Genomic DNA, 13,355 nt, shown 5'->3' with positions numbered 1-13,355 from the left:
GGAGGGACAATAACTTCTGCAGAAAGAGAAGACATAAACCCCGCTCTCTATTGATACCAAACCTGTTTTATTTAGGTTGCATTTTTTGTTGCTGACAGCTTTGATACTATAGAATCTGACATAACCATTGCGTAATTGCATGGACAACGTACTTTGAAGTGCAACAAAAAATAGCGAATGTTTACCACCGATTGTACAATAATGCGACAACAAAAGAAGCTTCGCCAGAACTTCCTTTAAGATATTTCCATATTCTTCATCAACCACTGGCAATTTGGTTGCGTACGGCGAACGGTGGTCCGTCCGATTTTCTCTTAAATAGGTACTAGCACTGCAAATATTATCTCGCGTAAAGATGTGCCTCTCATTATTTGTTCTTGTGTGGTCATTCGTAGCAAGAAATGTCTAACACTTGCTTAAGGAAGTTTCAACAGTACTTTCAACAAAGTGTGGGCCAACAACTATAATTATTTGTGATCAAATAGATTCTGGGCTTTAACCTGCAGCTAAGAATGGGGTATGACGCGCGTCGAAGTTGAGGTTCCGGATTAATTTGGGTCACGAGGAGCTCGTTACTGTACGCCTAAATCTACACGCAAGGACGTTTCTGCTTTTCGCCTTCATTAAGAAACCAGCCAGCGCGGCCGGTATTGAACCCGCGTCCTTGCGCTGATCAGGACAACGTCTTAGCCACTCAGCCACAGCGGTAGGTGATGTCATGAAGTGCCAGTACCAATAGATTGTGCAAAAATAAAGAAACATAAGGATGAAGATATATTTCCAAATATACGCCAAGTTTATAACATAAATATTGGGATGTATATAAAAAGAGCCAGTGCATTCCTTTCCTGAAATACATAGCTAGTTTTTCTGATGGGTGAACCAATAATAATTAAAAATTTTGCAGTTCTCAGAGTTTGAACAATCAGTGATTTCTGTTTACACAAATTCACGGTGGCTAGCAGGCAGTATCTCCTGGATTTTCAGACAGTACCACACTTTCCGCATTTTCTTAAATAGGGAACTACTTCACGGCGACATTGTATTCATGCAGTATTGCTATGTGGTGCTTACACTGTTGAAGCTGTCTCATCAGTGGGCCTTCGGCTACAGTCCGGTTAGAGCATGACGTGATTGCAAGTGCCTCGATCATAAGCGGTCCTACGTAGCGAACTGCGAATTGTGTACTTGAATGTTAATATCAAATGCCCTCAGCAAGTATCTGGCTAGTCAAGAAAGCCTCGACAGCTGCGGATTTTCTCCATCCTAACAAAGGTTTTTGTGGGAAAGATGCCGGGCTTCTACCGGGATCACGCCAGCAAAACGTTGAAACAGTGAAAATACCGACACTTTTCCTGCAAGATCCACCGATATATGCTTCTTTATTACGTGCTTACACGCATGCCCCACTGCCCTGCCACTTTATATTCTTCTGGTTCCGTACTTTGAACAAAGCATGAATTTTTCCGCAGTGCCCTTTACCGTGGTAAATTCATCAAGTACTGTAAAAATGAAACATAGGACCCACAATTCAAACCATAGTACAGCTTGCAGAGTTTCTGAAAGTGCGTGTTTGATGTCACTTTCAGGAAAGGAAAAAGCCTCTGTAAATAATTGTTCCCCGCGCCAAAGACACTCGGTAATAAATTAGAGAAATTTACCACCAAAACTGGAGTTGTTATGCATTACCGCAAAACAGGCGCCCCACGTGAATAATATGGATACCGAAAAAAACTCATTAAACCGGCGAGAAAAGAACTGCCGCGAGCAAGATGAGAGCCAAAAACGGAGGGTCACAAAAAAGCACCGCGTGTTTCAACATTCGAGAAACAAATAAAAAGAAGGGTTTTTTTCTACTATGACAGTGCCTATTTCTTTGGTGATAACCATTCCGATATTGTATTTGTTTACCCGCAGAACCTTGTGGAGATGTATTCACGGCCACAAAGGGAACAATCACAAGTCCACAGTTTCCGCAACACTATCCAAGCAATAAGAGGTGCACCTACGAAATTGTTGCTCCCAATACTCACAGCATCTACCTCAGCTTCAGCCATTTTGCGATCGAGGAAGGGGTAAGTCGGAGTACCCAATATTTATTGGTTCAACGCCTTCAGTACTGCTGTTTGTATTTTGTTTATAGCGTTGTTCAATACGCAAAGACCCCAACGCTTACTATAATAAAACCTTACACTAAATTTTCGTGTGAGATTTAGCCTGCTGGTCTTACCATGATCTGTTAAGCATGTAAACGCCAGGAAATTTAGAGGTGATACAAAGAGGTCGCCGTTCCAAAATTATCCCAATATGACGTTTGCGGAACTACGGAGTTTTCTTGACAAAAAACTTGCGCCTGTTAGAGTGCATTTGAATGTACATTATAGTTAACCCACAAATTTAAAAATCTAGAGTGACTCGCTTTTCAGGAGTTGATAATCTTGTAAAATGGCTTGCTAAGCTTAGAAGAAGTTATTGTGAAATATTGACCGGTTTCTGCTCTCTCTACTGAAACTTACGTCAGCAAACAATCGTCTTCGGTCGCTCTTGGCACGCAAATGCCTCCCTTGTCTTACCCATGTCAGCGTTTTGTGTCCGCCAGCGGGCCAAGGTGAGCTCAGCTGTGTTATGAGCTTTTGGCGCCGTGGAACGGGCGTTTTCAGTAGCACTTTGTTGAACATAACATTTATAGCTGGATAGATTTTTAAAGCTCATGGCCTTTTCTGGGCACGCTCAGGAGAGAAGGGGTCCCTGTGCGTGTCACTCGATTCAACTGCCCCGCCTGGGAACAGGCGACAAAGTGCTGGAACACGAAGCCTATATATGCGGAAGCATTCTAAAATACTAAAACTGTTGACTTGGACTATCTTTATGAACACTGCTCGGCGCAAGGGAAACGTCAGGCATATAGATTCAAAATCTAAGTACAAAGCTTTGAGTATAAGTGCCCTTCTCACTAAATCTGGCATGGCAATGGTGTTAGCCAGGTTAAACAAAAACGACAAAAGTGATAAGCAAAAAAAGGTGTGATGCAAATGTATTTTGTTTCTCTTGTTTTCATCATGCCACCCTGAAGGTTACTTGAATGATATCAGACAAATGTTGAAGGATAGGTTATTTGTTGACTGATTGTAGTTTTTAGCGCGCCGACGCTACACAGCCGATGAGGCGCGCCGTAGTCGAGATCTACGGATTAATTTTGAAAACATGAGGAACCTAATAGTGCGCCGAAATCTCGAATAAACGGGCGATTTTGATTTTCGCCTCCCTCAGAAAAGCGGCCGCCGTGGCCGGGATTCGAACCCACATCCTTGGAGTAAAGGTGGTGGTGGTTCGTTTCCCCGAAGTCCGGTGTCGATCAAGAACCCAATCGCCCGGGCTCCGGTTGATTTGGCAGTGAGATGGCAGGGCGATGGCGTTGAAGTCCTTGGAGATGGCGGTCGAATTGATGAACTCGAGGCGTTGAGGTTGATTAAGTGAAACAGAGAGTATATATACTGCTATTTACAGTAGGAAAACTGGGTACATGAGTAATAGAAAAACTTCAAACTCCAGCTAGACCCTAGCTCCAAGTGCGCGCAAATCACTTGAGCTTCTCAACATCGCCCAACTCTCCTATCCTCGGAGCGTACACAAACCACTCGAGAAATAACGGCCGAGACTCAGTCTTGCCGCAAGATCCGTCTAGTGGGCCGGTACGGCGCTGTACCCTAAACCTCTGACGCGATCTTAACCTCTAACTTAGGGGGCTCACAAATCCCAACCTGTACTCGGTTACAACTTAAGAACAGCGCCGAAGTTGCTGCTGTGCTTGAGCACCGCAGCCGACGGTCACTCCGCGCAGCACAAGTAGCGCGTTACTGGGAATATTTTGAACATGGCACGAGCCTTTTTTGTATCTTTTTGGACCTAATATGCTTATAAACTACTGCAGCGACGGCAAACAAACTACGTGAGAAAAGGCAGACAATATTACTCATTCGTGGCAGTCTCCTTTCAAAACGCGCGCGCCCGTTGACATCCGGGAACGTCGCTTAGGCGGAGTGTTACCGTACATGAGCTGGTGCCGTTCTTAACTTGTTCCCGAGTATAGCTTAACGGTCGAGACTCCTTGTCCCGCCAGGAACTGCCCAGCTCGGCGCTCAGACAAGAACGATTTCTAACGGACAAGTTCGGCCTTATAACACCTCGAGATCACACTCTCTGGAACGCCCCTGTAGCGTGCGTACATGCGTAAGGGAGTGCCCAAATTCACGTAAACAGCTGTTCCTTAGCGCGCAAAAAACTATTCAATGAGGCGCCGCCATATTTGGGTCAATGGCACGCTCGCGGACGAGCAGGTGCGTGCGACCCCGCGGGGTGAGAGCGTAAGGCGGCGACAGTGCACTGTGCCGCCCGGGGCGCGTTAACAATGGTGTCTCGGGCGGCGCGCGCTTCGACGCCAGTAAATCCACCACCTCTGCATGTCACGTCGACGGTTCTGGGAACCCGGCGGCGCCGTCTGCATCCTCAATGTTGGATTATCCCCATAGTATTCGGTCAGCCAGACAATCCGTCTCCCGTACGCACCGTTGCGAATTGGTGACGGCCGCAGCGTAGAGTCCACCGTGCTGAGCCACCAGACAGAGTGGCGGGTTCGCACGTGCCGCCCGGGCGCTTGGCCCCTGACCTCATCAGTGGAACTTACAACTCCCGCTTTAAGAGGGTTATTCGACCTCTTGGTTCAGATAATCCGTAAAGAATTCAAAAGGGCCACTCGTTTCATCTCTCCTTCAGCAATAACAGCGGAAGAAGAAAAACAAAAAAGCACGTGGAAGGAGCTAGGTAAAACCACAAATGAGCCCCCTTCCATTTCTGCAGCTGATCCGAACTCTCTCTCGCCTAAACTACAAACACAACCTATTCACTAGCCGTTCAACATGGACGGAATACTCTAGCAAACCGGAAACACACCAAGGAAATGCTAAAAACACTAAGTGCTAGTAAAAGGAACTTGGTTCGTGTCTCCGGGGCGCGTAAACGCCTCGAACACCGAGACAACTCAACCTATGACACTGATGCGCGCTATAACTGCAAACACGCACAAACATTCCGGCACTCGACAACAAGAACAAAAGGAATAAGGACTGGCAAACCACACGGACAATTTTGCAGTCGACAAAATTGAAACGTTAAAGAAGTTTGCAATGCCACTATGCGCACGCGCGCAAATTTCCTCCTTGATGGGGTAGCCTGATAACGTTCCTTCAAGATGGTTCGGCTGTGCTTTCGCTGACTTGCGGTGCGCAGAAGGTTCGGTTTGGTGCGCGAATCGATCAATTCGGTGCACGTATCGAGCACCCAAGTCCTCTTGTCGCGAACAGCCACGGCACACACACACACACACCACCAACGAAAAAGGACTGGTGAACGGGAACGTTCACGTCCTTCGATGCGGTGTTAAGGCTGGGAGGCAATTCAACGGTGGCCCCCCCAAGCAACATTGTGAAGGCGCGACAGTGCGTCCGCGTATTTTCTAACCCTCTGGAAATGGCCCTGACCATGGAGCGTTGCAATGTCAACGAACGTCTTGACAATTTAGCCCCATGACGCGTGAGCGAAGGGTTGATGCTGGAGCGGAATGGCGGCCGGCGAACGCTACGACCTTCTGGGGATTATTCTTTCCCTTACGCACAGACTGCCCCACAACAACTTCATGAGCAACTGTCATTACCAAAAACCGATCGTGCACGCTAGGTGCATTGTGAGCAGCGGCCTGACAGAGACAGTTTTTTGGCTGTCCCAGCACGCACTCTCCCTGGCCCAAATCAGAACTCGGGCCTGTGACACACTGCCAGGTCGCCGAACGTAGTGCGTCAACCCTTCCAGCGCGCGTCCCGACTCAATCTCGGTAATGGCCGCAACCAACCCTAAAGCTACGAAACTCTATCTCAGACACCGGTTTCGCTAGATCGCCGATTGCGTCTCGTTCCTCTGTTTGAACTGTAGCTGCCTCCTCACATGGTTTTTCCCTCTCCTTCGCCACCTCCTCGGGAGCTCTCATTCTTGGTTTCGTAGTTTCCAGGCATGCGTTTTCGTGTTCTCCGTTGGCCTCCTCGGTTACACTCTCACCATCAAGACTACCAAACCTACGCGACATCTCCGTACCGTTCCTACCCTCTTCAAACGTTATTATCTCCTCATCCTCCGTCTTCTCGTGTTCTCTCTCACTTCCTGTTCCATTTTCTACATGTTCGACCCAGTCTACCTTCTCAGCTCCCTTATCCACCTTTAGCTCCTCCTTTTCCTCAGCCTGATCGTCAACTCCGTCTCTTTTTCGCTCCGTCTCGTCTCAAGCTATCTTGTCTACTATCTCCTTTCTATTCTGGGCGAGCTCCTGAACGCCCGACACGGCGTTCGCTTTCTTGTGCAACTTTCGAGCGTAACTGGGAGCGCGGCGGGCCCCAAGACTTTCCTGCGCGACTCCAGTCTCCTCCGGTCCACCGATTAAAATTTGGGTACTGCCCGTGCCAGCAAGTTCAGCATGCATTAGCGCAGTTTCTGGTGCAAATGCAGCTGGCGGCTCTACACCCGCGAATACGGGGCTACCCCTCGACTCTGCTCCCATTCCGGACGCGCTCGCTGGGATGCTCCGCGTGCTCGCTTACCTTTCTGTGGAGCTGTTCCCCGCTGAGCCGCTCGCTTCTCGTGCGCAGCCACGGCCGCTTATCTCGTTCTCGCGCGGCTTAAATTTGAAAAACGGGGTGCCCCCATTCAACTTTGCTGTCAGTGCATAACTGAGCCTGCTCGAAGGCTTCTGCCTTATGCGCTGCAGCTCCATCACCGAATTTCGCCAGCAAGGCTGCTCGTATGTTCGAGCATCGCTTCATTACACCGCTCTACCGTATCCCCAGACGCGCTTGCCTCGTCGCTCTTCATCCCAACGTCCGTCTCCACCCGTTCGACACCGGCGGAAATGCTAGCCTCGTGTAGGGAGCCAGAGCTACTTACTTGCGCATCGCCAAGTTCAACTCCGAAAGATTGGCCGGCACCATTCGACTTCGCTGTCGCTATAAACGCCGCTGGGTCTGTGCCCCATTGTTTCTGCTCGCCGGTTTACGAGCGTAAGGGCGCTTGCCTTCTCCGCTCCAGCTCCAACTCATACCTTCGCAACCGCTCGTCACATTCGAGCTTCAGCTTTTGCATGCGCTCCTTCGATTCTCGCGCCTCTCTTCTCTGCCGTTCTTCGGCTTCGCCCGCTGTTTTTCTCTTACGCTCCTGCGCTTCGCGCTCTGCTTTTCTCTCCCGCTCTTGAAACTCCAACTCCATTCGTCTAAGAATTATTGTTACAGACCCCACTTGGGCCACCCCTCCGGCCGCCGTTCCTCCTTGAGGTGGCGCCTCATGTGTCTGACCATTTCCGTCTCCTTCCGCCATGTTCGCCAGCATGCTCCGCGTCACTACCATGCAACCCCAGACTCAACCTACACCGCCACAACGAAGGCCAAGAAACTCCACTCACCCGCACCTTCGGTGGTCGGCTGCCGCGTCGTTGGCCCCGTGCACTGGCTTGGCTCTGCCGCTCCACTCCGCGCGGAGCTCGGCAGCTGCCGATGAAGGCGGGCTTGCGTCTGCTTGCCGCCATTGGCTGTGACCTGGTCATTTCTTCGGCCAAATCCTGTCGGCAGCGCCAGTAAAGATGGTTGTGGTTCGTTTCCACGATGTCTGGTGTCAATCAGGCAACCAATCGCCCAGGCTTCTGTTGATTTGGCAGGAGGCTGGCAGGGCGATGGTGTAGAAGTTCTTGGAGATGGCGGTCTAATTGACGAACACGAGGCGTTGGGGTTGATTAGGTGAAACGGAGAGTTTATATACGGTTATTTACACTATGAAAAGTGGGTACATGAGTAATAGAAAGAAAAACTTCAAACTCCAGCTAGACGCTAGCTCCAAGTGCGCACAAATCACTCGAGCTTCTCAACTTCGTCTAACTCTCCTATCCTCGGAGCGTACACAAACCGTTTGAGAAACGGCGGCCAAGACTCAGACTTGCCGCAAGATCCGTCTAGTTGCCCAGTACGGTGCTGTACCCTAAACCTCCGACGCGAACTTAACCTCTAACTTAGGGGGCTCACAAATCCCAACCTAGCTTTAACGGTCGAGACTCCTTGTCCCGCCGGGAATTGCCCAGCTCGGCGCTCAGACAAGAACGATTTTTAACGGCCAAGTTCAGCCTTATAACACCTCGAGATCACACTCTCTCGGGAACGCCCCTGTAGCGTTCTTACACGCGTAAGGGAGTGCCCAAATTCACTTAGACAGCTGTCACTCAGAGCGCTACGGAATATTCAATGAGGCGCCGCCATCTTTGGGTCAACGGCACGCTCGCGGACGAGCCGGTGCGCGCGACCCCGCGAGGTGAGAGCGAAAGGCGGCGACAGTGCTTTGTGCCGCCCTTGGCGCGTTAACAATGGTGTCTCGGGCTGCGCGCACTTCGACGCCAGTAAATCCACCCCCTCCGCGCGTCACGTCGATGTTTCTGGGAACCCGGCGGCGCCGTCTGCGTCCTCAATGGGGGATAATCCCCGTGCTATTCGGTCGGCCATACAATCCGTCTCCAGTGCGCGCCGTGACGATTTGGCGACGGCTGAAGCGTAGAGTCCACCGTGCTGAGCCACCATACTGAGTAGCGGGTTCTCTCGCGCCGCCCGGGCACTTGGCCCCTGACCTCATCAGTGGACCTTACACTTGGGTTCAGCAGCAAAACGCCTTAGCTACTGAGCCACCGCTGCGGGTAATACGTTATTTGTACAAAAAGGGAATGCACCCTGGGGTGTAGCTGTAAACCAAATCTATAATTACAATTCTCGTGCGACTGGCGAAAACATATCGTTAAACGAAAACAGACGCGCTGTTTAAAAAACATTATCCTAACTTTGAGAAAGATAGGTGAAGGTTGTGTTTTCGCAAATTAGGGATTATATTGCTGATTCGTTCCCGTATCACAATGGTGTTTGCTTATTTGTGTGGCCTGTATATATCTACCGAGTCTAAAATCACAACAGGAATACCACAAAAACATAACAAGAATTCCTGTCGTACGACAAAAAGCTTTGTTGTGACAACAGAAGTGCTGCTTTTACGACAGACCCATCTGTTCTTACGACACACATTTCTGTAGTAACGACAACGTCAATTTTCTCAATTGCAAACATTCCTGTAGTCACAACAAAACTGCCATTTACGCTACTCTGGGCAATGGGCAAGAACAATAACAACATTTGCCACTACTGATGGAACATTAGGATCACGACCAGAGTGTAATACGGCATGATGGAACATCAAAATCAGGACATAATAAGGACACACAACAGAACGCCAGAATCCCGACACGGCAAGAATACGACAAGACGACAGTACGACACGCGAAAATACGACACAACTACATAAATGTTTCCTGTCGTCTTTTTCGACTGTGTATGAACAGTATACTTTATGGTAGGCTCGCACCAGCGCTAATGGGGCGAGCCGAAATTTCGGAGGAAATAGCTCGTTTTAAATCTTTCCTAATGTACCTTTGACCGTTGGATCGAATTGTTGTACCTAAAAAAATATTACTTAGAAAAGGCACAAGAACAATGCTAAGGATTCGCATTTGACGCAGCTGAAATCGCGAATCTGATTTTTACACATGACACCTCAGGCGGTGCTAAACCGCCCAGCAAATATTGTCAACGCCCACCCGAACTTTAGGTTCTAGAGGCTTTAACTTTAGGAGTGCATAACGTATATACGTATTTAGGAGTGCATAACGGAGGCTCACTAAGGGTTCAACTTAAATTGAAAACGACTCAGCGGGCAATGGAGCGGAAAATGATAGGTGTAATATTACGGGACAAGAAGAGAGCGGAGTGGGCCAGGGAGCAAACTGGTGTTAATGACATATTCGTAGAAATTAAGAAGAAGAAATGGACGTGGGCAGGGCATGTAATGCGAAGGGAAGATAACCGCTGGTCATTAAGGGTAACAGAGTGGATCCCTAGAGAAGGCGAGCGTTGAAGGGGACGGCAGAAAGTTAGATGGGCACATGAGATCAAGAAGTTTCCGGGAATAAATTGGTCACAGTTGGCACAGGACCGAGGTAATGGGAGAATAATAGGAGAGGCCTTTGCCCTGCAGTCGTCGTAGATAGGCTGGTGATGATGATGATGATGAACGTATATAATGTAGGCGCTCAATATCGATGAGTTCTTGAAAAACGATAACATCCTGGAGAGATTTGAGAAGGCCATAATATTTTTGATAACTTTTTTTTACAGGTCTGTTCATATAACCAGCAGATAGTTGCCAATATAGGGAACCCATACAAATGCATATAAACAGTTCTACAAGATCTTTTGTTAATATTCACCCCATCGACAGAATGAGAATTTGTAGAAAAGTGATTGTTTGTACGGATTACACAAAAGTATTCAGCCCACTCACACAGGGTGATCAAAGTTAAGTCGACGGTTTTGTTTAAATAGGAGTTTAGATTTACGCGAAGACCATTTCTACAGTAAGGTTATGCGCGCAGGAGGACACTTAAATAGGAGGTAAGTATAGATTTCGGAGGCTAAATTAACTAGAATTGATTAATAAATTTTTTTGTGGCTTCAGTATCCAGGCATGTTTGTATTTGAAAGTTAGACGCAATCATGTTTCTGCGCAGTTTTAATTGGCACAATTTTTCGAGCGCATCCGTAGTCCAACATATCAAGCGGTGAAGTTTAATTCCCATTCGCATGATTACGCATGCAACGCAGTCTGCACCGGCGCAAAGCTCCGCCCTTCTGTGACGTGCCTGCCGTGTACGGTGTTTACTTTGACAAAGGGGTGGAGGCATAGGCAAAAGTGATAACTGGCACCCATTTATTCTTGGATGGCGTTATCGCAATGTGCAGTACTCGAAACCGCTATCGAAACCCAGAACAGAAGGGAGGAGCTATGCGCCGATCTTGACTTCTAGCATGCGTAATTATCCGAGCGACAATTATTCTTCGCAGTTCAATATCTCGGAGTACGGATGCGTTAGAATTCTGCCAAATGAAACTGCGTAGAAACACGATTGCGTCTAACTTTCCAATACAAACATGTCTGGTTACTGTAGCCACTAAAAGGTAATTAATCAATTTCAGTTAATTAATCCACCTACACCAATTACTACCTCCGAAACATGTGTCCCCCTGAGCCCCTAACCTCTTTGTAGAGGTGGTCTTCGCGTAAATCTAAGTGCCTATTTTCTAAAAAACCTGTCGACTTAACTTTGATCACCCTGTACATCTAACTTCGTTTGCTTACAAATGCTTCTCATAGAGGTATGTCCCTATGTGTCAATTTTGTGCATTAATTAATATAATCAAATATTTTACTAATTTAATATTTACTACTTAATTTTCATTTCTTTCGCCTAAACACAGCGGGCAATTTGTTGGGACTTTACGTTTGTGGGACTTTATGTGCGCTTTAAGACCACTTGTTATTTATTACAAAGCTTTGACTGATGGTTAGCCATCAAACCTGCTGAGATAAGACTTTGAATTTTGAAGCGGTCGTTTGGGATCGTTCTAATGACTCACAATGTGCAAGCGCTTCCCATAACGAGACGTCTCCAGTAGGAGCATGTGCGCTTAGGGCAGGTGGTGGCACCTATTTGTTTACAATGTCACGGTGAAGAGAGTATGACAATTAACAAATCCCTCAACACCGGTTACATCGATTAGTGTCGTTAGTGTAGTTTACCACCTGCGCATCACCGGGTACTACTCTTAGTTTAATGTAAGGCTATGACTGACAGTGTCTATTGTGCCCACTGATATAAACATCCGCATGGGTATGTAGTCGTTAACCACGCAAACGATCTACCGTTTTTTTCAGAGTTAAATCTTTATGGCTAATCCGAGATATAGAACAAATAATTTATCACGCAATCCATGGCAACTCGTTTGGTATATATTCGCACCCCCGCATCGCCCAGTACTACCGCTAATAACCTTTTTGTTCCCGACATCCATTCAACCTAGAACGTATATTTATGTTTCCGATATTTTTCTGAACTTCGAAACGTCGCATGCACTTGCATATCTCTGACAATGCACAAATTCAAACATTTGCCACCTTTCTCAAAATACCCTACTTACCAAAAAATCGCACATCTTTCAACACGCGAGACCATTGAGTAGCTCCTTATTTTCTTCTTTTAAAACCCCAAGCATCTCTTGTTTCCTGTATTCAAAGTAAACGATAGGTACCAAGCTTAGAAATTAGGGTGCGCCTTACAGAATCGAATCCGCATTATCCAGCTTGACTGAGAACTCTTGAGCTTCTGCTCACGTAGGCCGTTTTCAGATTTCTCTCACGAGTTTTGGCTGAACAAGGGCGTGTAGGTTTGAGCAGGCACGGGCGTTCGCTTTCGCTGTTCGAGTAAATGCTGATTAAAATGTTTTTGAGGAAAATATACACATATATATATGTTGTGTTAACATATCCAGGTGTTACCAACCACCTCAAGTCTATTTGAATCATAAGGTGTACGGCGTTGGTGGAGCTAACTACACAACTGAATTGTTATTTGTGTAAATGTTATTATAGCTCGGCTAAATAAGCTTTGGGCATTCAACTTTCGTTTTTGAATCAAATGTTATGTTTTATATAAATAAAATCACCTGAGCCGATTAAATAGTCTCGTTTCGGAAGTGTTTATATATTATGTGCGGTGAACCGCTCCTGATGCTCTCATGCTATGTTTCGCAGGATGACTGCACATATGACAGCGTCCATGTCAACTGCACCACGTACAATGGTACAGTTCACGAGCATGGGCCTTATTGTGGTTACGAGGCCCCACCGAACATTTCCTGCGAAGGCAACAAAATGCACATAGCTTTCGTTTCTGACGACGCCACAGAATACAGCGGATTTGCCGCCGAATTTAACACGGGTAAGTTATTTGTTTTGTGCTTCCCCCTATTAAAAGTTACTCCAAGTAATGCATCGCGGGGTAAACACTAGCAAGAATACTGGATGCTCATCACGTTGGATGATTTAAAGAAAACGAGATGTGCTTATTTTTTAGGCCACAACTGTAAAACATCTAAACCGCCCGATAAAGGTTGCGGTGTAATCCTCCTGCAAAAGTGCCCGTCAAAACGTCAAAATTATTAGGGACAAAGCAGGGATAAACACGGTCCTCCACAACTTGTCTATCATCTGCATTGAGCTATGATGATCTCGAATTGAGAGCTCATCGTTAACAGTGGAGCAATGTACGCCCATATATATATATATATATATATATATATATATATATGCCCGCCAGGTGGGTTCGGATCCCACCTGGC

General features: G+C 47.2%; 1 protein-coding gene across 1 annotated transcript in view; it reads left to right on the top strand.

Annotated features, from left to right (window-relative positions):
• The window catches only part of LOC144138817 (uncharacterized), a 238,162-nt gene that overhangs the window by 25,213 nt on the left and 199,594 nt on the right, over window positions 1–13,355 (top strand). Inside the window, exons 3-4 of the mRNA XM_077671294.1 lie at window positions 1,918–2,075; window positions 12,769–12,955. Coding sequence (XP_077527420.1) covers window positions 1,918–2,075; window positions 12,769–12,955 — 345 coding nt within the window. The remainder of the gene's footprint in view (window positions 1–1,917; window positions 2,076–12,768; window positions 12,956–13,355) is intronic.

The sequence above is a fragment of the Haemaphysalis longicornis genome, unplaced genomic scaffold (genome assembly GCF_048455015.1).
Source record: "Haemaphysalis longicornis isolate Haplotype H1 unplaced genomic scaffold, Haemaphysalis longicornis Haplotype H1 scaffold_5, whole genome shotgun sequence".
NCBI lineage: Eukaryota > Metazoa > Arthropoda > Arachnida > Ixodida > Ixodidae > Haemaphysalis > Haemaphysalis longicornis.
This window is presented reverse-complemented; position numbering and strand designations above follow the sequence as displayed.